Raw genomic sequence first — 25290 nt, forward strand, 5'->3', positions numbered from 1 at the left:
TGAATTTATGTTACTTTGTGCATAAATACCTGCAGTTGTGTTGTTAATATGAAATGGATTTCTGTCCTGATCCATTTGTTGTGGTCTGCCTGGTGAAGTTGCTCGGGTAACTGCTGACACAGTACTCCTTCAATTAATCAATAATTCAGAAACTCTCCAAACTTTCAGATGCTCAGTGTTTCCTGTAGATGCTGTTGCACAAGCGGTGCACGGTGTTCACAGGCGGGATCAAATTGGTAAGAATGTCTAAGAGAAGATGGGTGGAATTCAAAATCTGCCAGACTATAAGCTGCTCGGCTCCTGTCAGCCGAAGACACAGAGCATCCTCTCCTGCTGCTGCTGGTAAGCACGGAGAACAATTTACTTTTTTCTAACTGCAGCAGGTTTTCTATGAAGAAGTCATATCTTTTATGAACTTGATTGAATCACAAGGTGACAGGACTGTGGCCCACAAGAGTTAGGTATGTTTTACTGCGTTTAGTTGAGGACAAACATCGTGTTTATTCTGTCAATTTGGTGTTTTTTTTAACTACTTGAGGTTGAAGTTGCATTATGCAAATACACAATATGTATGTTTTTTAAAGACTCAATATCTGAATCTGAATTTGTCTTTTTTTAGGGCAATTAAATGTTATCTTATATGAGATACTAGTATCTTAAGTGTCTCAACAATAGAATAATATCCCTAGCAGTGTGGAAATGTACAGAGAATGCCAATGAACAACATTGAAATATAAAAAAACTTTCTTTGGTGGTAAAAAAAAAAGTGTTGCTTCTGCAGAGCAGGTTACTCTGGACTTTGGACCTAATAAAGTAATCACAACGTTTATTTGTATATTGATTTATTTTGCATATTTTGTGCTTTACACTAGACAAAGAATAAAAACACATTTACTAATCAAACAAAAAGGCATAAATAAATAAAAATAAAATGACATTTCTAAGATCTGAACTACAGCCCTGGTTCCAGACGTGTGTCCCTGCAAACATCTCCAATTTGTTCAGCGACTCAGACGGATGAATGAAGTGAAAATTCTGTAAGCACTATCCTGAGCACGACTGTCATTTAACCTTTTCTAATGAGATGTAAACTACTTGTAAAAAAAAACAACTATTCCACACAGACTTACACGTCATATACTGGACATTGTGTCCTTTCTCGCCTCCATCTGCCCTAGAAACTGATGCCCCTCTCTCATGTTACCTGCGGTCCCATTCAGCCAAGGAAGCTCAAGTGTTTCTTTTTCAATATGCAATAGCCCAATCAAGTGCCATGCTGAGAAATGTGAGGTGATGGCTCAAGTCTCAAGCTTTGAAATTAAAATATCTGTGTTTAAAAAGAAACCTCTCAACTGGGACTGCTCTGGAAACCTTTCCTCCCGTTACCATAGAAACTGAGCAGACGTTGTAAGCAGCATTCAGACTGCATATAAAACAGTGTGAAAATAATCAGATATTTTCAGTCATTCGGTAAAATGGCATTAAATTATTCCGCCATGTCTATTTGCCTACAAATTCGACTTTCTTCAAAACAAAGAGAATAAATACATCAAAATAACAAAACATGTGGTTTATTCAAGAAGTTTAAGCTAGTCAACAACTGTGTGGTTGGGGGGAAAATACCTCAAATATGACTTGTGCATTTACTCAAGTACTGTACTCAAATACAATTTTGTGGTACATGTAACCGACCTCCATTTGATGCCACTTTATACTCCAGTGGGAAATGCACTTTTTAATCCAAATCAAATCAAATTTTTTTGTATAGCCCTTTACAATAGCCAGGCGGTACCCAAAGTACTTTACATCAAAGCAATTAAGCAACACATAACAACAATATATAAAAACACAGGAAAGATGCTACTAGTGCTGCAGGGTTTTAAAGGTCCTCTAAAGTGCATAAAGTATAAAAACAGGCAAAAAAAAGTACACAGAACTACCCTAGTCTAAAAAAGTGTGTCTTCAGCTTTGGTTTAAAAAAGCTGAAGTCAGTAGTGGTGCGAATGTCCACCACATTTATATGTAAGTTACTTACATATGTAATATATAAATATTATATAATATAATAAAGGTATGTTTCTACGAATCGGCATAAATCACAACTTCGTAGAGGCTCGCCATATCATTCAAAAAGTACTGCACATGGAATAATTGACTGTGCTTACCTTTCTTGTTTATTTGTCCTAAACAGCCAGCAGCGTGTATCGATGCGTACTTGTTAACTGTCACATTAATAAATCCTAATTTAAGGGCATGTAATGTCTACTCAACACCAATTCTTCTCACCATCTTTCTTTTCTCCCAGTGTCTGGGACTACTTTATGCATGATTGATTGATATGGATGAATATCAAAATGTGAAGTCCTTCTTTAAAGGCTGTTGATCATCTGTGTAAGAAACGACCCGTTCAGAAATATATTTGTCAAACACTATTTCTTCCAGGATTTCAATCATTTCTTTTTAGATGTGAGTCTATAATGTGAAGAACGTGAAGTCTGAAAATAAGTTTGTTCAATTTTTAATAATTTTGGGTATTTTTATTGTGTGTGTGTGTGTGTGTGTGGGGGGGGGGGGGGCAAGTACCGCCGTCCCCCATGGGATCCGCACCTGTGGGGGACCACTGATTTTGAAATTTATTTAAATATTCAATTCATACAGAAATTGTCAAACATATAACACAACACACGAAAGCTTTTTCACATTAAAAAATACAATAAATAGAAAAAATAAATATAGCAAGGATCTCATAAAGTAAAAAATCAGCCAATTAATCGATAAATAAACATTGTCATGTCAATACATAGGTGCATTTAATAATAACTGTTATCATACATTTCATTAAATGCCAGGGGGTATATCAAATATATTTTAATAGTTGTCTTTTAAAATGTTAAGGCTAGGGATTTATAAAGTAAATTGAATTAATTAAAAAAATGACAAACGGTTGTTTTAGGGGCTGAACATTTTTGCTTGTGAATAACATATTTACCAAATAAAATAGAAAAAAAAACAACTAAATACTAAATAGACTTGTTACATATAACATCTTTAAGGGGAAAGCAGTATGATGTGTCGACATGGGGGAAGATAAAAACACTACTCCGACCAAAATTGCATTGTGACATTACCTTAAAAAAAACAACAGATGGTTTAAAGTTTCTTCAGCACTTCTACAAAAAAACACAAGCGCTGTGCACGTCCATACATTTTGAAATGATGGTGAGTGGTTTTATTTGGCGTAATTCCGACATTTCTGACAGCACGTAAAGGCAGCACTGGTGGAATGCCAGGGGGCGTGTCCGTGAACGCAGCACCTACTCTACGTCATCACAGTTGAAGTCTCATGTTTACGTGGAAAACATGGCGACGGACTACCAACAGGGAGACAGCACCTAACGTTTATTAACGCGGCACTGGCAGCGAGCTGGGAAGCCAGACGAGAGACACATATTTAGTTTAGTCTTTTACATTTTTCCTGCTGGTATTTCGCATGAAGCAGTGTCCCCTCTCGTTTCAGCCTCAGGGACCGCGGTGATGGAAGACGAGGAGCGGCAAAAGAAGCTGGAGGCCGGCAAAGCAAAGGTAGGATTCTCAGTGTTTTAGGTGTTAGCTTATCTCACTAAACACTGACATTATTGCTTTAAAGTAGTACCTTAACGTTGTCGACAACTGTTTCCTCCCAGCTGGGTCTGTCAGTTGTTTTTTGGTCCTCCTCCCTCCCCTTCTTACCCCCTCTCAGCTGTCAGTCCCAGCAAACACGCGCCCTGCTCTGACAGCCGCCGGGCTGTTGACTCGCCGGGGTGTTAGCATAGCCACATACCCCTTTGTCATGCTGCATGTCTAACGTTACAACAGTGGTTTTATTTCTACTTTTATGCAAGAATGTACACGCAAGGCTATAACCTAATTAACCACATTAACAGGCCGTGACAACGTTACCAAAGGCTTATAAACGCCGCCTAAAGTGAGGCGGACAGGCTGGTGTAACAGGATTTACAGGACCCATATCCCCACTAGCTGCTAGAGCAAACATTTCCCCACAGACAAACTTGTGCTACATTGGCTTTATCAATCTGCAGCATCAACATTTAGGTCAGGAGGACAAACCAACCCCCACACATAACTGAGCAGTGCTGCTGCTACAACAGGCTAAATCAATTCAGTTTTATTTACAGTGCCAAATCATAACAAAAGTTATCTCAAGACACTTTACATATATAGTAGGTCCAGACCACATTCTATGTCTTATTTATGATTTACAGAGACCCAACAATTCCCCCATGAGCAGAAGCAAGTGTCAATATGTACAATAATAGTAATAAAGATATCTATAAACAATTTTTATCCAGCAATCTTGTGCAAACACTAGCAACAAAAACCTTCATTTTAACTAATGGATAATGCAGGACTTCATTTTGCCTTGTGAACCTGGATTGATATCCATCATCCATGCCATCTTTACTACTTCCGTCACAGAAATTAGCGTTGTTTCAAGCTTTAAACTGAAATGAAATAAATGGTTCACTGCTCTGTTTGAGCTGTGCTTACTCACTTATTATAGCTTTGACTGGTGAGGTACTGCATGACCTTGCAATAGCTCTGTTGTTGATATTTCTATACCCAAATTTGTTGGGTATTCATTATGTCAATATCATTCCTGCAGGGAGATCTTATTCTTAACAACGTAACATATTATCTGTTAAAGCTGGCCAGACCTTATCACGAAATACGTGGCTAACATATGTGAAACAAAGATTAATTAAATATAAAAGTAGAATCGTAGAATTAATCATGACCCTCAGTTCGGCACAAAATTCACAGATCGTTGTTCATCACCATCACTCTCACACTCTCTAGATAATAGTTAATTGTTCATCTGTCTAGTTGTGATTCTATATAAACCCCATACATTTACAAGGAGTTGGTATTGAGCATAAGGCGGTCTTGAAAAGATGCTACACTTTGAACTTTTTCCATGCTCTGGCTTTTAGTTTAGCGCAGTGGGAGAGACCGTTAGAAGCACCATCTCCGTGGTTATGGCTTTGGCATTTTGGTTTATAAAAGGCCCCTCTGTACTGCAGGAGGGTTTTGTTGTGTCTTTACACAGCACCATGTCACCGTGCCCTCACATGCAGGGAGAAACTTCACAAGACATTTCACTAAATAAATAACACATTTTCAGTATAATGGTTAGCAGGATGTAATTATTTGTGCTAATAGCATCCTTGTGTCAGACCGGATCTTGTAAAGTTGGATTGACTTCCAAGCTGATTTATGTCAGAGTCAATCAGCAATCGATGAGTGTTTAGATGATGACATGACCCACTGGCTCCCCAAACGTCTAAATCAAGGGAAAAAAACAAATAATTAATCTGTTGCTACTGTAGCTTACCTTTTGCGTCAAAATGTAATCAGAAGTTGATTTCAGCGAACAAGTACGACATAATCAGGATAGCTGGTGTGATTTTTTTTTCTTTTCTTTTTTTTAGTGTGAAAACTGTAGACAAAGACCACTGACTGCATCATGCGTTTATGAAATAGTTTGTGTTAAGTGAAAGAATGTCGATCATCTATTGTATGGCCTGCTTGGAATGACATCTGTCCCAGTGCCTATTGACTCACACCAGACAATGATGTGTTAATTGCAGGCTGGTGCAGGCTATTGTTGCAATCCATTAGCTGCGGATGTATTGTTGCTTCCACTTTTCTCTGTGGCAAAATGGACAATATTGACAAGTGCTTTACCAGCATAATGGAGCTACTCGTGCTAGACTTCAGCTCAGTTCTCCAGTTACTTGGCAGATCAGGCTTTGGGTGTCACTTTTTGTGAGATGCTGCAGTGCTGAGGCTCAAGATGGTGAAACTCACAGAAACTCAGAGACTCAGATATGTCACCTTTTACAATCTCAAGGGGGAAAGTCTGTGACTTTAACAAGATCTTTTTGTTACTTTTTCTTCCAATTTACCCAAACTGTCTAAACCCAGACTTCGAAACATCAAGTCTGTCTGTCTGTCCATCTGTCTGTCGGTCTGTTGCCAATGACGGTTTAGATTATTTTACAGTCACAGGGGTGTCTCCATTGAATTAAATGAACTTTTAATGTTTATTTTCCTTTGCACCTTTTTTATCTATTTGTTTACAGGTCAGTCCGGCTCTCTGTGTTCATTAGTCCGTCACACAGAGTATGTTGAACAGTGCTTATTATTGATAAACCTTATGGATAAATGAGCCATCCCGTTTTGCTGCTCCAACATTTTCAGAGTCATCCAGATTGGCTCAGGGGCAGGGCACTGCAGTGTTTTTTAATTTGGCCCAAGGCATTCACACATCATTCATAAAGGACGCATGCCTATTTGTTTCTCTGCATCTCTGAAGTGCCTGCTGGTCACTGATTAAATGTATGTATGGTTGTAACTTTAGCAGCTCTGGGGTGAGTGGCAGGTTGATGTGTTTGCTTAAAAGGCTTGGTATCATTATGCAACTAAGGCATCAGGCTAGTGAATATCTGATGCATAATGCCATAGATCTGTTATTCTTCACTTGTGTTTCTTTCTGTGCTAATTGTGATACTAATAAGATTCCTTACTGCCATTAATACTAAACCAAATTACAAATAGCATAGCCTAAACAAACTTCTTATATAGCAGTAAAGATGTATTTACCCCAACTTGGAGAAACCATTTAAACTTGGGTTTAATTAGCCATGAAGGTCAGTGTCAGTCAGGCAGCATTGGAGGTTTTGAGGACAGCAAAGGTACAAGTTGATCTACTTAGATTAGGCCTGAACAGTTAATCCTTTAGGTGACTAATCATATACTGTACGTGCCCTGCACAACTCTACATGTTGAATAGACTATGACCACCATGACTTACTCAACTTATTAATTAGCTTAATTGACACTAGAGGGTTTTACTTTTAGGCTGCAGTGTTTATCATCTATTTACATTTGATTATATAACATTAATGCTTTTGAAGCTCTTGCAATGTCATGCTGTGCTGCTTGAGAAGGGATTGCAAGGTGATTAATTGAATGTGATGGTCTAACAGCTGTCAAGTTTTAATTCGCTGCAACCTGGATGATGACTGAACGTAACATTCTGTGCACTAGGAACATTTGTTATGATGGATTGGAGTCTTTTCTCCTTTTGTGATATCTACAAAAATGTGTTTTTTACTTGAGGCAGTGAAAGAAAAGCTGTAGAGAAAAGGGCATTATAAATGCACAGCTGATAACTAATGTATAGATGCAATGAAAGAGGCGGGTTGGGTTTCACTGTTTTTATAAGAGAAAGGTTTTCTTTATAGGAACTAAAATCTTTATGCCCAAAATGACTCATTCATCATTCACCATAACAAAGTCATGATTGTCATCCAGAGGAACTGTAATTTGAAATAGCTACAGAAAACAACACACAGATGCTAATGCTATGTGTTGGTGTACAGGAGGTTTAGAAAGCCCAGCACATTAGAGGGTAACACGCAACCTATCTTCCTATCACCCCACCGTCCTATTATGATGTTTCACCTATGTCAGTGGGTCAAAATCCAGCATATAGTTGAAGTTACTGAGGCTGGAATTGGATGAGTTATATAGAAAATATGACTCATTGGAGTAACAGCAGCAGTAGCTTATTGTTGGAGTAGCAGCCATCTCCAAAGACATTTCCCTATTGCCCACTGTCTCTGTTTCTGGGGTTGTTAGGGAGACTGTGGCACTGGACATAAGGAGGATGATGCTGCATGAGCACCTCATTCTCAGTAGGGGTTTAAAGGATACCTGACTTTGATTAAGGCTTTGTTGAATGCAAAAGCACGTAAGGCTTTGGAAAATAAGTATTGCTTGAGACGCAAGGACGATTTATTGACATGAAGATCAAACTGTTGACCAAATTTAATTGTTCACTGGAAACATGCACGTGCTGAGAATCAGAATAAACCACTGAAATAACTATTACTATTAAACTATTTGCCACTCAAAACAGTCTTAGCAGTGTGTAGAGACTTCAGGAGTCGTTTTGTCCCTTTCACGTCAGCTTTCCTCTGTTATCTGTGAGATGCATATGTACATATTGATACATTCTGTGTTTTAAACCACAGCTGAAGCTCAACCCGCTGGCCTCGTCATGAACCACGTGGCTTCAGTTGCTCTTGCTTTGTTTTGAGGGCGATTAGCTATTGTTGATTGCTAACTAGAATGTGTGTGTAAATGTATGTGTAAAGCAAAGGCTTTTTGCACTTGAGTAGCTGGGTGTTGCTGGCAGTCTCATTGACACATGACATTGGAGGCTGTGAGCTTCCCCTCAGGTTCAACTGCACTGCTGTATCTCCGTGTCGCTTCACTATTTTTAGCCGTGTGTCTCACAGGCTTTAAACAAACTACAGAGAACCACTTTGTTACTTATTAAACGACAAAGTCTTGCAAATGATACTTGTAAACAGTATAAGCATCACATAGTACTACTTTTTCGTTTTTGGTAGTGCTTTAAATACACTTTCAGGATGCTTTTTGCCTGAAGCATGAATGTTAAGATCTTCTGAGAAGATCATTGACTTTTGTGTCAGTAATTCTCAAAAATGTTAATAAAGCAATTAGTCACTGGTCAGCTGTGTTCCTTGCTTCATAACACAATGCTGTTGTATGCGTCTTTAAATTTCTATTTGAAAGATCAATATCTAATGTATTAATTTTAGCACTTCTGATTGCAAACAATTAACAGGTGTGACTTCTAGTGAAAGCCTGAAGATCAGGAGTAGTAGGGTAGTCTTTTATATCACAACTGCTACTTTATTTACATTAACGATTCATCTGCCAAAAATGTCCATCCCAGTTTTGCGAAAACCCTTTTAAATATCTTGTTCTGTCAATCCAAAACTTAGCTTATTGTTGGAGTAGCAGCCATCTCCAAAGACATTTCCCTATTGCCCACTGTCTCTGTTTCTGGGGTTGTTAGGGAGACTGTGGCACTGGACATAAGGAGGATGATGCTGCATGAGCACCTCATTCTCAGTAGGGGTTTAAAGGATACCTGACTTTGATTAAGGCTTTGTTGAATGCAAAAGCACGTAAGGCTTTGGAAAATAAGTATTGCTTGAGACGCAAGGACGATTTATTGACATGAAGATCAAACTGTTGACCAAATTTAATTGTTCACTGGAAACATGCACGTGCTGAGAATCAGAATAAACCACTGAAATAACTATTACTATTAAACTATTTGCCACTCAAAACAGTCTTAGCAGTGTGTAGAGACTTCAGGAGTCGTTTTCTCCCTTTCATGTCAGCTTTCCTTTATTATCTGTGAGATGCATATGTACATATTGATACATTCTGTGTTTTAAACCACAGCTGAAGCTCAACCCGCTGGCCTCGTCATGAACCACGTGGCTTCAGTTGCTCTTGCTTTGTTTTGAGGGCGATTAGCTATTGTTGATTGCTAACTAGAATGTGTGTGTAAATGTATGTGTAAAGCAAAGGCTTTTTGCACTTGAGTAGCTGGGTGTTGCTGGCAGTCTCATTGACACATGACATTGGAGGCTGGGAGCTTCCCCTCAGGTTCAACTGCACTGCTGTATCTCCGTGTCGCTTCACTATTTTTAGCCGTGTGTCTCACAGGCTTTAAACAAACTACAGAGAACCACTTTGTTACTTATTAAACGACAAAGTCTTGCAAATGATACTTGTAAACAGTATAAGCATCACATAGTACTACTTTTTCGTTTTTGGTAGTGCTTTAAATACACTTTCAGGATGCTTTTTGCCTGAAGCATGAATGTTAAGATCTTCTGAGAAGATCATTGACTTTTGTGTCAGTAATTCTCAAAAATGTTAATAAAGCAATTAGTCACTGGTCAGCTGTGTTCCTTGCTTCATAACACAATGCTGTTGTATGCGTCTTTAAATTTCTATTTGAAAGATCAATATCTAATGTATTAATTTTAGCACTTCTGATTGCAAACAATTAACAGGTGTGACTTCTAGTGAAAGCCTGAAGATCAGGAGTAGTAGGGTAGTCTTTTATATCACAACTGCTACTTTATTTACATTAACGATTCATCTGCCAAAAATGTCCATCCCAGTTTTGCGAAAACCCTTTTAAATATCTTGTTCTGTCAATCCAAAACCAAAAGATATTAATAAGAAATAAAACGGAGACAAGCATTACATCTCCTTTTTTGAGAGGCTGAAAACAACAAATGACCTAACAATCAATTAATTATCGTGGTTATTTTTCTGTTAATCGACCAATCTATTTACCGTTTAGATAAAATGCCTTTTAAATTAAAATACTTAAAAACACAAAAAAGTACATTTACATAATCTCATGATGTACTGTATATTAGGTTATTGTCCAGCTCTACGACAATGGGTTGTTTGTGTAATTTCCTCCAACTGAACTGTATCCTGCTGGAATAACACATTTTCCAGTGTTGCATCAGTAAAATACCTTTCACACATAAAAACATACATAATCACACAACAGTGCTCATTCTGACTATCAAAACAGTGTTTTTTGCAGCTCCTTCCAGTAACACCTGATTGCAATTACTTGAGTTTACAAAGGTGAAAAAAACAACCAAAACAACAACATAGTTTCCGGATGTTGTTGTTGATACTATGACACATGGATTTTTATGTAAAAAATCTGCCTGTGTAAATGTTTTCAGACAGCAGATGGTGATACACCTACGTAGTCTCTTATCCCAGATGGTGATACAGCTACAGTACACAGGCTCCAGGTCTCCATATGTTCTGCCAATGCTCTGCTCTGCCTCGCCAAATAGAGCAGCCTGATATCATAAGCAGCTCAACCAAAGGCTGGGTTTTCCGAGACCTCTCCAAAACTCAGGGTGATTTTTGCTGGCAGGTCCGCTGCATATCGCACATAATTACCAGTGTGTACAGTGATTGAGTCAGAATTAAAGGATAAGCTCTTTGTTGTGTTTTCAGACCGTTTGTGTCATTGTAATCACCAGATTCTCCGTCCCGTAAGACTGGCATTCATTCATTCACTGCTGGTATGTAATGGATAAAGCTCTTCTGGAAGTACAGATAGATGGGTATATTTAGATGAGAGGTGGGGGGTGTGTGTGTGGAGGTGCAGAGGCACACATCAGAAGCCCTTTGAGCTTTTAAACTGTGCGTTGTGGGTGGGGGACATAACCACGACGCCCACTCTCAGCTCTGTCGTGTCAGCCTCTAACCTTTTGTGCAGCATCACCACACCAGACCTGTCAAAAAGTGCTTACTTTGCTGCTACAAGAGAGGGCTTTGCCAGAGAGGTGCATACAATTTATGTTGCATGTCGGTGAGGGAAAAGTACATCTGTTTTTCAAGCAAAAATAAAAAACGTTTGCTTGAAAAACAGCTTCTCAAATGTCAAGATTTGTCGTGTTTCTTTATGAGAGAAAATGTTATATCTTTGTATATCTTTATATGCATTTAGGGTCATGGTTTCTGTCATGGGGTTTTCCAGAACAGGTGAGCAGGCATTAGCACAGTATCCTTGGGAACAGTCTGTCTCTATCTAAGGCAATCCATGCAACACCTGTGCTGTGACATCTTCAGCTCCTGCTGTCTGTCCCGCTCAGCTGACTCGGTCACTGGTTGCTCATCAAACATAATGCATATCAGTAATAGTAACTGACCAGGCTGTGTAAATAATATCGTTTCCCTGGTGATAATTAATGTAAAATACTCCTTCTGCTTTTGTTTAGGGTATAAAATTGTTTTGTATGGATGAAAGAAAGAAAGAAAGAAAGAAAGAAAGAAAGAAAGAAAGACCGAGAGGGAGACTGAGTTAGAAAATGTGATGCTAAGAGTGAAACTTCACCTCAGGATTATGTTTTTTAATATTTATATATATTCTTTTCAAAATAAAGAGAGTCCTGTGTCACAGCATTATACAAATAATGAAAGTTATTAACACTGGATAACAAAGACCTTTATGTTTTTGATAAAGGCTCAAAAATGAAGAACTATAGTGCTGCTTGATTAGCTAATTGGTTATTAAAAATGAACGTATCTCAAATGTGAGGATTTGCTGCTTTATTTCCCTGTAAATGTATTATTTCTTTGTTTTTTTATTTATGGAAGATTGGGATCGGCCAATCAGCTCGATGCGGTTGTTAAGATTTGGGATTTATATGAAGTCCCATTTAAATATGAAAGCTAAATTAGCACAAGCGCTCAATCTTATCACATGGATAGGAAGTGGAGACTCACAAATAGTTTTTTTTTTTTACATTGAAATACAAGAGACAACATTACGTTTCTGATTTATGTCACTGTTAGCACAGATAGTTGGCATAGTTTGAAAATGTAATCCCTTTAGTCAGGATTAGCACCTGGCAGAGCAAGAGGCATGTGTCGGGTCATATGGACGCAGGGAGGGAGGACTCACTCGAAGCAGGAAGACGCCTTTTTGGGACAAACAATGTTTCGCTTCAATTTCGCCAAACTGTGTAGACTCAGAGTAGGTTCATGTGTTCTTTTTTTACTCGGTTCAAAGTATAAACCTTTTACAGACTAATGAAGTTGTTAATTAGGCCAAAGGAGGGGGTTCTTGCTCTAAAGTCTATGTATTAGGGTCAGATAAACAAAGCTCCGGAGATGTAGAGAAGAGTAACACTTGAAAAGATGTTTATTGAAGACCCCCATTGCAGCAGAAAGTGTCATTTCTTTCTTTAACAGCGCCTGTTTCCCTCTTTTCTCTCCAGTTGGCTGAATACCGGCAAAGAAAAGCTCACGCGGACTCCCAGAAGAAACAGAAAAAGAAGAAGAAAAAGAAGCCAGGAGAAGAGTCTGAGGTTGATTTGCAGGAAAGGGTGGAGGTTGAGCCGGATCAGTCTGTGGGAGGAGAGAGGGTCTCTGGCGGAGGACGAGATGGATCACAAGAAGGAAATAAAGACCCACCCACCACAGAGTTTACCTTCGCAAGGACGCTGCGGAGTGGAGAGACTGTCAAGCATGACCAGACCTACACCATAGAGGTAGAAATAACATTTTTTTACAGTAGTATTCCTGCATACAGAACCCCATTCCAGTCATTTCTTTTTATGCATAAAAAAGATTCAGATTTCAGATTATTTTCTAGTTTAATGCCCATAAAATGTCCTGAAGCCCAAATTGTCACATAAACCCAGAGGTATTCAGTTTATTCTGCACTCTGGCTAAGAAGATGGTTTATTTAAAAAAAGAAAATGCACTTACATCATAATGTGTAGCACTTTTAGTTCGGTTTATTTCAAGCTAATGCGCTTACTTCATTCTAGCTCTTCTGGTTTGTACCCCAAGGGTTGAATGCATTTATTTGAAGGCGCTGGGGATAAAAGCCTCAGGCAAATGAAATAAAATTAAAATATAATGTACTTTTAAAGAAAACCCAGAAAACAAGAAAATATTTACATTTGAGAATCTGGAACTGGTGAATTTTCAAAATGTTCAAAATTGTTCAAAATGATTAATTGATTATCAAAATAGTTACCAATTGATCTTCTGATGATCATACAATTCACTAATGATTTCAGCTCTACATTTTATACAGAAATACTAATATGTTATGGAAATGATATTATATGATTAACTTTTAACATCCTGAAATGAAAACTGAGCAGACGTAAACTTGAGCCATTAGTAGGAGTTTATTTCATGTGTTCACTGGAGATTTAGAGCAGATTATAGTTGATTTCATGGAGAACATTTCCTAACATGAAACCCGCTCTAACAAGTGAGAACAATTATGATTTGCCTCCAATTAGTGGTGAGAAACACATCTGTATCCTGTAGAATTTCAAAATAAATGTGTCCCATTCAAGAAGGATTTCTGACCGTTGACATGTTTAAATAAATGTGAAGAATTGACTTCATCTCTGGTCACAATTTAAAACTGTATTTCAAACTTATATTGGGGGTTACAAGTTTGTGGAAAAATTATTGAAAAGGTATCAGAAATCACACAATATGAATCCTTTTTAGTCATCAGCATCCCTCAGAAAGGTGTTTCTTCGGTCTCTAGTACTGCAGTTTTTATTAATGTACAGTCTGTCTTTAAACTAAATGTTATGGAATTACATTTTTTACCATTAATGTGTTTTTATAAGAGATGAATTTGTACCTGTACAACTGTGTGAAAAAGATCATTGTCCTCTCCAGAGTTTTGTTTCTTTTGTCTCCGAGAGCTCAATTTGCCGCTGTCATGACAACCAGTTCCACCGGAGCACAGTGAGCAGTGATGAAGGAATTTCTGCAGGAAAGAATAAATATAAATTTGTTTCTCTTGGGCCATTGAGAGCAAGGTCTCTTTCTCAAGGATGCTCTGATGACAGTCGGTACATATAAACAGTACAAGCACACAAAACAGTAAACTGTATATCAACAATAAGACCAAAGACATCACCATCAGAGATAAAAATTCATAGACAATTGATGAAAAAGGAATAAGCTTGTCTAATTTTTACAAGCTTTTATAAAAAAAAATGCCAGTTTTGCTTTTAGTACTTAATCAAATCTAATTAATATATTTCTGAAGCACAGCTCATCATCGAGCCAGAACCTAAGGTATTTATATGTGGATACTTTTTCAATTTGTGTCCCATTAAGATAAGTAACAATAATTTGCTTTAATTAATACTAAACTTACGTACTGCATTACTAGACTCCTGGTTTTATATGCTGGTTCACTGCTGCTTTGATGATATACACTGTTTTATTGTTGGTTGTGATTTTAAAAAATTAACAAACTTTTAAAAAATGTTTAGTCGTGCTGGGGACTTAGTCGAACTTTCAGCTGCGTAGTTTTTCCTTTTGTACAATATATCAATGACAGATACCTTCATCAACCATGCTATTTGAAACTTAACATCACAGAGATGAAAATTAAATGTTGATTTCAGATCCACAAACAGTACTGCAGCCCTTTTGAGCCCGGCCTGCTTGTTGTAATTAAAGAAAGTCAAATAAATGTTGTTTTTTTCTCTCATAAAAACCTTTAAAAGATAATTTGTATTTGGTCGGTAGCTTAAGCTTTACGAACATGCATAACCTTCATTGAATTGCCTTCACTAGTCTCAATAATTATTCTAATTAATGTATATTGAGCAGAATAATATGCACAGACCTGAGGGCTCTTACACTTTTTTTCCCCATAATTTGAGCCCTCTTGGTCTCTTTTCTCGACGCTGTGCAGCCACTCTTTCCCTGAACCCACCGTACATTTGATGCACTACATGCCCACAAAACTACTGGTTGCCATGGAAGCAGACAATTGCCTTAAAACAGGTTGAGAAGAGTCCATCTGTTTGACCAATTCCTGTGGCCTTGCAATCCTTTTTAGCAGACCTTAAGGTTGATTGAATGTACGAATGTTTTGTCGCATGGTGGAGGTTTATTTCACCTTGGAAGCGACCCACAATCCTCTCTGTTACGAAAGGCTGTGGAACATGCTGTATTTTTCTGCTGCACGGATCGGAGCTGTTATGTACCACTAACAAATAAAACTCTTGCATTTAAAGAGACTGAAGCATACAGCACAGTGTTTGTGATGTATTTATGTAGATTAATAATGTAACCACTTAAAGTCAAATGGTGCATTCTCCCGTACCAACAACAACAACTGTTTTTGTTTTCATCCCAGACGGGTCATGGGGCTCGATTCTCTTTTGAGGTTTTCTAGTGACGCTGCTGTCTGTGAGCAGCAAATGGTTGCCGTGGAAACACAACAGCATCAAACTTTTCCATTGACAAGTCTTACAAAGTATAACTAAATACAAACACAAGACTCGTTGATTCCTCTTAGACATCAGCAGCTGCAAGTAAACTTTGCATCTGGCTCTCTCATCAACGAGGTTGTGATAAAATGTTCACTCATCACATGTTACTTGGTCAATGTTATTCTTTGTGCGTGTTGCTGTTTGAGGTGATGTTCAAGTTCTGCAATCAAAAGGAAGTAAAACCCGTCATCCCTCCCAATCTTTCAATTTATGACCCAGGAATTAACTCGAAAATAGACTTCAATAATGTCTGTCATTACTCTGTGGGAGGGAGAAAGGAGCCGTGTGACAGAAGTAGGTTAGGCCCATATTAGAAAGCCGACTGAAATAGGACATAAGGCAGGCATTGTTTCACATAGTTATGATGAATGAACATTTTATTATGTGCATTATATATTGGGTCAAATATCGGAGATTACCGGAACTGTAATGACCATGATGACACGATTTACTTTCACAATAATATACTTTATTATAAAGCAGGTCAAGTTACTGTACAAATTCTTTGAAAGTATGAAATGGCTCATTCTACAGAGAAACGCACACAGTCTGTATTCAGAAACTCTGCCTTTAAGCGAGCCGTCAGGACTTCTGTACAGTTGAGATGTCACAAAAACAAACAAGGTGCTAAAACATGAATGAACCTGGAAGTGAGCATAATATGGGACCTTTAAACTGTTTACATATCTGACTTGGATTGTGTTCACTTGTAATTTATGTGATGCTTTGGCTGTCATACACAGAGCTTTATTTGTCATGTGTTGTGACTGATATATTCTGATATTTTTCTACGTTCAGCATCATTAAAATTCTCTTAATCTTCTCTTTTGCAGCCGGAGAGTGAAGTGTCCACTACTGCTGAAGATTATTCCTCAGAGGTGAGATTACCTTTCTTAAGATATGTATCATCATGTTTCCTTTTGATTTTTATGATACTTCCAAATAGAGCTGGGCGATAAATCGATATGATCCTTTATAGTTTTTTAATGCAGTTGTATCGTAATGAAATCATATATTGAGATATCATGATACACAACGACGTCATCTAAGTTTATAATCACAAGCACAAACTAACTCAGAGTTACATTTTGAACTGAAGTTCTTAATTAAATGAGAAAATACTCATTATTTTTCATTTGTCAAGTATTAAGTTTACACAGAAGTATACAAAAATAGGCTTTACCATGTGGTTATTTCATGTAGACTTTTTATTTGTTTATTGAATCACCAGAAAGCGAATTATCCATATCAGTATAGAATAATTTTGCCATATAGTCCAAACTTACCTTCAACTTTTTTCCCATTGCTGCTGTTGTTTACACTGATGCAACCCGCACATGGCAGCATCTCTGAGTAGGGCAGCTGGTGTCGTTGTGTTTATGGTCACACCAGGGGCTTACTTCCTGTTTTGGAGGACCGTTTACTGACTGACAGCAACAGGATGTTTTAGTGGATTTTGTAAACGTTTTCCATTAATTTTTATCATATTAGCTAAGTTGATTTGTTGACTTGTTGTTTTCGCTGCCTCCACCAAGGCAGGAAAATAGATGGAGATCTTAAAGTTTTTGTTATTCACCATTTCGCCTTTCAACTGTGTCCCTAATGCACTTTGAGCTAGATTTTATTTACAGGGTTCGTACGGGTGCTTGAAATCCTTAAAAATGCTTGAATTTTATCGTTGTGTTTTAAAGGTTTGAAAAGTGCTTGAATTTAATACAAAGTACTTGAAAATGCTTGAAGTTGTGTCTGCATTTCTTTCACAACAAACGGCCATAGAATATAAATGTACAAGTTTTTGTTTTATTTCTTATCCTTCTGATATTAAGAAACAAAATTTTAGTTGTCTATAGAATAATGCCCTGGTTATTTCCCACAACCATCTATTTTAATGTGATTTTAAAAAAAAGTGAAATATCAATTTTCACTGTGTGTGTTTTAGTAGAAATATAAAAATGTTCCACAGCTGTCAGGTGCTAGAAAAGCTTGAAAATAGACATTTAAAGTGCTTGAAAGTGCTTGAATTTGACTTTGGAAATGGTGTACGAACCCTGTATATATGAAAGACAACATAAATAAAGTCAGATAAAAGACAAACAATCGTACTGGTAACGATGGCACGACTAGAAAACCGTTTCATCAAAAAGTCTTGAAACCCTTCCTGCTGATTTTCTGCTGTTGTGCTGCTCATGTTAAAACATTAACAACATCTGTTGTCTGAGTAAAAGAGGCGGAGGAAAACATCTAATTCAGTAAGACGATGTTTTAAATGTGATTGTAGTCCATCCTGAAACTGATAATGTTTGTCAAATGCTCAGACTTGAGCAGTACAAATCTACCCGATGATGACTTCTGAATGTAGGTAGGCTTTTCCGTCACCACTCCTTAATCGTAATGTTTCACTGACAGCATTGTGAATTAACAGGTAAATGGGTGCCATGATGACATGACAGAGAACCTCATGATGCCTTCGGAGGATATTATCTGGGTACAGTAATCCAATCAAGCAGTTCTTTTGGCTCTGCTAGCAAACCCACTGGCTGCTGGACGTAACTCTGTTTGCTTATACTCTAGTCCTCTGCAAGATTTCCTATAACCCACTAACCAAGCCTGTTTTATACTGTTCTCACGCTTCCTCTTATGCACCTACATATGTGCTAGGCATTTGAAAGCTGTACTGTGGGGAAAAATCTTTATTATTTCATGAAGGACAATTTAAAAAGCTCAAATGGCTGAGGATTTTAGGCTTGAACAGGGCGCTTTGACATTTTAGATGATAGATTATCTGTGAAAGCTGGAGGAGAATCAGATGAATGATGGAAATGAAGGGAAAGGGCTGTGAAGAGTTTGGAGGAGAGGACACAAAGACCTGCTCTCTTTAGATTCACTGTGGTGATATTTGAACAGAGGAGGCAGGAACCAGGGCTGATCAGTAAAGTTGGGATAGACAGGGAGCAACGTGACATGCCGACTGCTGTACAAATCACAGTGAGATGTTAAAGGAGTTGTACTCAACGTTCAGGACATTTATATAGCCGCAAACAAATGTTGTAAAGTTATAGTGAAGTCCTGAGCAGAAAATGAAGTCACTCTCCCTCTGTGTTTGTTGTAATTTGAGTTTCTCAGCTATGTTTGTGCATGTGGCCATGGATTTTATTTATTATTTTTTTCAGTAGAGCTCCTCTGCTCCTTTCAAATTAAATTCATATAATTGTTTGTCTTCCTTTGTGTGGGTTGGCACTTAGTCATTTTTTCTTGAACAATCAGCTTTCAGAAACATTGCAAATGTCAGTATTTTTTAAAGTGAGAGTGCGACAACAGTGAACATACCTTAGCATTTCTGTCCTCTTTCTACTTTTCTTGAATTTTGCAGATTTTGGGTATTGAGTCAGGTCCGATACTTTTTCTGGGCATAATAATAGTGAAAGAGATTCAAAAGGATACAATTACGGCAATATATGGCAGTGTTTTACAACTGAAGATTGTACTCTTTTTTTATTATTATTATTGTTAAACCTTTATTGAACCAGTTAAGTCCCATTGAGATTACAAAATCTCTTTTTCAAGGGGGCCCTGGCCAAGATAGCAGCAATACAGTGCAATGTTTTTTGTAATTTACCTTTTATTCGATTTTCTTTTAGAGAAGTTACAAATTAAATAAACAACAGTCTCTCCATCTTCATATGCACAAACATATCCCAACACAAGTATAAAAAAAGCCACATGAATTCGATCTATCAGAAATCTGCGACATTCAAGGATACTTGGAAAAGAGAAATATGTTTTAAAAACGTTTTTGTCCATGAACAAACATTGCTAGGCTTACAACGTTTTTTTTACTCCTGTTTTCATTGACAGTATTTAACATTTTTAAGGCATTTAGTTTAATTGAATTACCTTGCAGCGTTTATTAACTCCCTATTAAAGAACTAACATGGACAGGCTTTGCCTAAACTGCTTTGGATTATCGACATTTGGAAGATCCAGCAAACAGAACAGATTTGAAATAACATAAGCATATTTACTAAATGTTCCTTCCTGTGGCTCCTGGCTCTTGTAACTAACTGCTGTCGCTCTACAGTAGTGACTAAGCTTGTATGTGAAACCTCATATTGATGGCTTAAGCGTAAAAAGTGCAAATTTTCCTGCTCAGGAGGAGGTGGAGCCCCTGCAACTTCTGACAAAGGGAGGTACGATGGAGGATGCATTAGCCGCCAAGACCCAGGCAGTGGAGGAGCTGAGTCGAGAGCTTGAGGAAATCAGGGCTGCCTTTGGCACAGAGGGAGTACAGCAGGTACATGTTTTATTATTTTATTATAGGTCATATTGTTTGTGGGCTAAATTTCTGCCATTGCATTTAGAAAATACAGAGGGTGGAGATTATTTTAATCTTTTCCGGATACCACAATATTTTACCATATTAAGAAAACTTTTAAGATGGTTTGATTTGAAATATGTTTAGGTTTATCGTTGTTTGTGTGAATCACTAATGGTTATTAAAACCACCTGTCCTCCATTTAAAAATATTTGTCATCCTACAATTTGGCCTGTAGCTCTAAATGACTGTTGACACTTATTTCAGCATCAGCCTTACAAGTATGTTTCTTTAACTGCTGTTTTTAAGCTCTGTCCTCAGAAAAGCTCCTCTTTTTTTCTGCTCTGTCTGACTTTTAATACTTAAGCTGTCTGTAAGGTGATTATACTTAAATGCATTGTACTTTTCTAGCTGCAGGATTTTGAGGCTGCTCTGAAGCAGCGAGATGGCATCATCACCCAGCTCACAGCTAACCTACAGCAGGCTCGTGAAGAGAAAGACGAGATCATGAAAGAATTCCTGGAGCTGACAGAGCAAAGCCAAAAACTACATATTCAGTTCCAGCAGGTGAGAACGTTTTTAAGTCTCAACTACTTTTTTTTTATGAGCTATTCTATTCTACACTACGTAGCCTACAGGTCATTACTCTATTGTTATTTATTCTACTGCTTGCTATCCATGTATTCAATTAGAAAGTAATTTGCATTTGTTAAAATCACAGCTGCAGGCGGGCGAGACACTGAGGAACACCAGCCACAGCAGCACAGCGGCTGATCTTCTGCAGGCCAGGCAGCAGCTCATGCAGTACCAACCACAGCTGGAGGAGCTCCAGCACAAGCTCAGTGAGATGGAGATGGTAAGAAGTTGCTTCGTGTGATCCTGCAGACATCTTTTAGACATGTTCTGTTAAATGTAAGTAGTGACACAGTGCGTTTTCTAATGTTCCCTTTGCATTTCTAATATTTGGTTTTCTTTGTAGTCAGGGAGAAGATCAGAAGAGTTATTTACACAAAGGATAAATGAAAAGGACCTGCTGATTGCTGAACAAGAAAAAGTCATTTTGAGTCAGAAGCAGTTGCTGACAGATTTAAGGACGTCTGAGGAGTCTTTTGCACAAACACTGAAAGAAAAAACTTTGATAATATCAGAGCAAAATGCAATAATAACAGAACATGAGCTGTCATTGACCTTGCTCAGAGAGGAACTTGCTCATGTGGGACGGACTACTGATGAGAATATTATTGACCCATCAGATGAAAAAGACTTGATTATAGTAGAGCAAGAGAGAGTAATTTCAGAACGTGACGGCTCTCTTACACAACTCGAGGATGAGCTGGAGTCCTCTGAGAAACACCTGCTGGACCTTCAACAGCGAATGGCTGCAAAAGAGTCTGAGCTTGAAAGATGCATGGATGAGTTGGAGAGCAGTAAGTCTGAATTAGAAAGCTGCAAAGGCGAAATAGAGAGCTGTAAATTAGAATTGGAAAAAGAACGAGCAGAGTTAGAAAGCTGTAAGGGTGAACTTGCAACCTCCAAACAGAAAGAGCGAATGTCGTCTAATGAAATCATGCAGCTCATGGGCACAGTAGAGGACCTGCAGAAGCGTTATCACCAGGGCAGTCTTTCTGAGAGTGACACCGTCCAACAAATGCAGGAAGAGACTGTAAGGAAGCTTGAAATTCTCAGGGCAGACCTGGATGAGATGTACGGCCAGCAAATTGTCCAGATGAAGCAGGCGGTTAATTTGCAGCATGCAGCGAAGGTGGAGCAAATGACCGAGCAGCATCGCAGTGAGCTTGAGCTTCTAAAAGCACAACATCTGTCTCAAAGCTCCACTATTAGTGTTGAGGTGGACACCCTTAATACCAAGATTAGGGAGCTTCAAGAAACATTAGAGCAATCCCAAGCTATGCAGGATAAAGCCAGACATGAGCTTAGCCAAGTCGCCCAAGAGAAGTTCAACCTGCAGGCCAAGGTCGAGGATCTCCTCCGAGATCTCAGTTCTGCTAAAGAAAAAGTGGAGCAGGTCTCCCTCGGTCTTATCTCTCAGGAAAGTCAACGTGGTGAATTGCAGCGCCTCCAGGAGACAGTTGACAATCTGAAGAGAGAGCTGGCTGCTGCTGAGGAAGCGGCACAAGAAGCAGAAGTAAAACACGATTCAGAAACAACCAATTACAAGATCAAATTGGAGATGCTGGAGAGGGAAAAAGATGCTGTGCTTGACCGCATGGCGGAGTCACAGGAATCAGAGCTGGAGCGACTGAGGACGCAGCTTCTGTTTAGCCATGAGGAAGAGCTCACCCTTCTTAGGGAAGAATTGCAAAGGGAGAGCTTCCTTAACACAGAAAACCTTCTCAATGAAACCGCTGTCAAACATGAGAAAGCACTGGATGAGCTGCGGAGGGGTTACGAAGGAGAGATGCATTTGTTACGAAGAGAGAGGGCAAATTTTACCACAGAGCGAGATGAGCTTTTTCACCAAATTCTTGGACTAAAAGAAGATCTAAAGCTTGCTTTGCACAGCTCTAAAGCCGATGATCTTGTCCAGCAGCTGCAAGAACTTCAGATTGAGCTTGAGGAACTGAGAAAGGGAAGCGAAGAACGAGCTCAAATGGAAAAGAAAATTAAGTCTTTATTAAAAAACACAGAAGTGCTTGAAAACCAGAGAAAAGAGAAAGAACAATATTGGGAGAAGAAGTGGAAAGAGCAGGATTTGGAAAAAGAGACATTGATAGAATCTAATAACACTTTGAAAGAAGAGTTAAACTCAAATAATCTGAAAATTGAGACACTCACAGCAGAAAACAATCAAATACAGCAACAAGTAGTTGAGCTTAGTGAGGAAATTGAAAAGCAGAGGACCACTTTCTCTTTTGCTGAGAAAAATTTCGAGGTAAACTATCAGGAGCTGAAGGAGGAGTACACGTGTCTTATTGAGGCGAAGACACAGTTAGAGGACAGGACACTGAAGGAGACACTTGAGTTTGAGGCAAAAATTTCCAGCCTTCAGTCGCAGATTCGGGAGCTGGAGGAGAGCAGCAGAGATATCAAAATGGAGGACATGAATACAGATAGATGGGAACAGGCTGTGATGGAAAAAGATACTACTGAGCTAATGGAGAAGCTTAACGTTACTTTGAGTGAGAAGGAAAGCCTGGCTGGGAGGCTTTCCGAAGTTACAGAACAGCTGATGTTTGCAGACAGTAAAGTGGGACTGCTGGAAGAAGAGCTGATGAAAGTAAGACAAGAAAATGTGAAGGTCATCGCACAAAATGAAAGCCTAGGGATCGAACTGGAAAAGATGCAAGAGATTATGAGAAAGCAGACGAGGGGGCAGGATGCCCAGAGGAAAGCTAAGCTCCAGCAAAAAGAGCAAGCTGTTGAGCCAGTTTGTTCTTTTGAGGATCATCACCTTCAGATTCGATCTTTGCAAGAGGAGATAAAGACTCTTCAAGCCCTCTTACAGGCAGCTGAATCCGAGAGAGACGGCATCCAGCAGACCTTGGAGCTCCAGAGGCTTTCGCAGACTCCATCTCCAGCAGCAGTCCAGACCCCGGGGGAGGGACCTGTTGAAGGACGATCCTCCCCGCAAAAGCCCACAGCCTCAGGGTCAAACAGGCGCAAGAGACGGCAGAGGTCCAAGCAGGAGCGCAAACTGGGTACCGCTCTGTCAGACTGCAGAGAAGAAAATAAAAGGGAGGAGGAAGAGGAGGCAGTGGGGGAGGAAGAGAGAGCAACAAGTGCTGCAGAGCAGGAGATGCAGCCTCAGATGGAGAGCCAGGTTATGTCATGTTCACAAGAGAGGGCCGGTACGGAGGACTCCACTGACGGGTACCAGGGAGACGGAGGCAGAGACTACATCGACAGTCAGGTAGGCACTTACATGCATCTGCTGCACTGCCAGCCTTTCTCTCTTTTAAAGTCTGATCAAATTACATGTTTGATGAGTACTAAAATGTGCATGACAAAAGAAGGCTCAGTTGCATGTTTCAAAGATATCACATTCATAATTAATGCTGTGATGTTTGATATTGTTATTAGCGTCATCATAAATATGTGGATTGAATTAATTGCTAGATGGAGCTTTTATATTTAATAGTATGTCTGAGTATGACTGAGGCATTTCAACACTGACATGTTTTCTCTCGGTCATGATTGCAAATTGAGCGTATGCAGGCTTACTCTCTAAGGTAGAATTAAGCAGCACGGACATACTGTTGTGTTAAAAGATCCCTTTTTAAGTTTGTGGAGACCATTCAGTAAAATTTACTGTGCGTTACTGTGGGTAGAATAATGTAGAAGAGAAAATGCACAACACTGCAGCCTGCACATAAGTGTCAAGACTGCATCGATATTCTGCTCATTTCTACTTTTAAAGAAACGCTATACAATATTTATGATCTGCTTATATTTAATGCTGCTTGTCCTCAAACAGTATTGGGTGTTGAAAAGGGCTGAAAATGAAACAAAAAAGAAAGAAAGAAAATAACACTCACCCACAGTCTTCTGATAGCTGTGAATCATTGCCATTGTGTAGAAACGTGTACATTCTAGTTTCTTTCCATCCTGCAGGGAGTGAAGGGTTTGAGGTGAGAAGCCATTTTACCCCAGTCACTTCTGTGTCTGTCACTTCAAACTGTGTGTCAATTACACCAGGATAGAAAAAGATAGTGTCTGTCTGCCATTTCATATCTGTGTTTCATATAGTTTCTGTCACCTCCTGGGTTGGAACACGGCATACAGTTAAAGTCTTTTAAAAACTGCCTCTGACGCTTAAAGGTCCAATATTGTAAAAAGTGAAATTTGCATGTCTTTTTTTATGATAAAGCAGTTCAAGGTGTAATATAGACACTGTGAAAGTTTAGAAAAATCCAATCCACAGAGAAATGCACACGCCCCTATTCAGAAACGGTGTCTTTAAACGAGCCGTCAGGACTCCTGTACAGTTTCGAGGTCACAACTATAGGTAGAAAGGGCCGTTTCAGTCACTGCCTCGGCTGCATTGATGGTGCAAAGACGCCAAGAGCGTATATGCGGAAGACCTGGAAACACTGACCAATCAGAGCAGACTGCGTGCTAAATTTGAGCGTTTCAGTCATAGGGTGAATACAGGTATATACAGAAAACTCTCCTTACATAGACACAGACAAGGATGAACCTGAAAATGGGCATGATATGGGACCTGTCATTGCATGGGAAAATAAATAT

The 25290-nt window shown here is 38.8% G+C and overlaps 1 protein-coding gene across 1 annotated transcript in view; it reads left to right on the forward strand.

The window, feature by feature from the left end:
* Positions 1–3382: 3382 nt before the first annotated feature.
* Positions 3383–25290, forward strand: part of akap9 (A kinase (PRKA) anchor protein 9) — a 66640-nt gene continuing 44732 nt past the window's right edge. Inside the window, exons 1-8 of the mRNA XM_083925454.1 lie at positions 3383–3582; positions 12720–12992; positions 16604–16648; positions 18193–18255; positions 19921–20061; positions 20494–20649; positions 20804–20938; positions 21062–23953. Coding sequence (XP_083781580.1) covers positions 3535–3582; positions 12720–12992; positions 16604–16648; positions 18193–18255; positions 19921–20061; positions 20494–20649; positions 20804–20938; positions 21062–23953 — 3753 coding nt within the window. The 5' untranslated portion in view covers positions 3383–3534. The remainder of the gene's footprint in view (positions 3583–12719; positions 12993–16603; positions 16649–18192; positions 18256–19920; positions 20062–20493; positions 20650–20803; positions 20939–21061; positions 23954–25290) is intronic.

This window comes from Echiichthys vipera (assembly GCF_963691815.1).
Source record: "Echiichthys vipera genome assembly, chromosome: 13".
In the NCBI taxonomy this organism is placed as follows: domain Eukaryota; kingdom Metazoa; phylum Chordata; class Actinopteri; order Perciformes; family Trachinidae; genus Echiichthys; species Echiichthys vipera.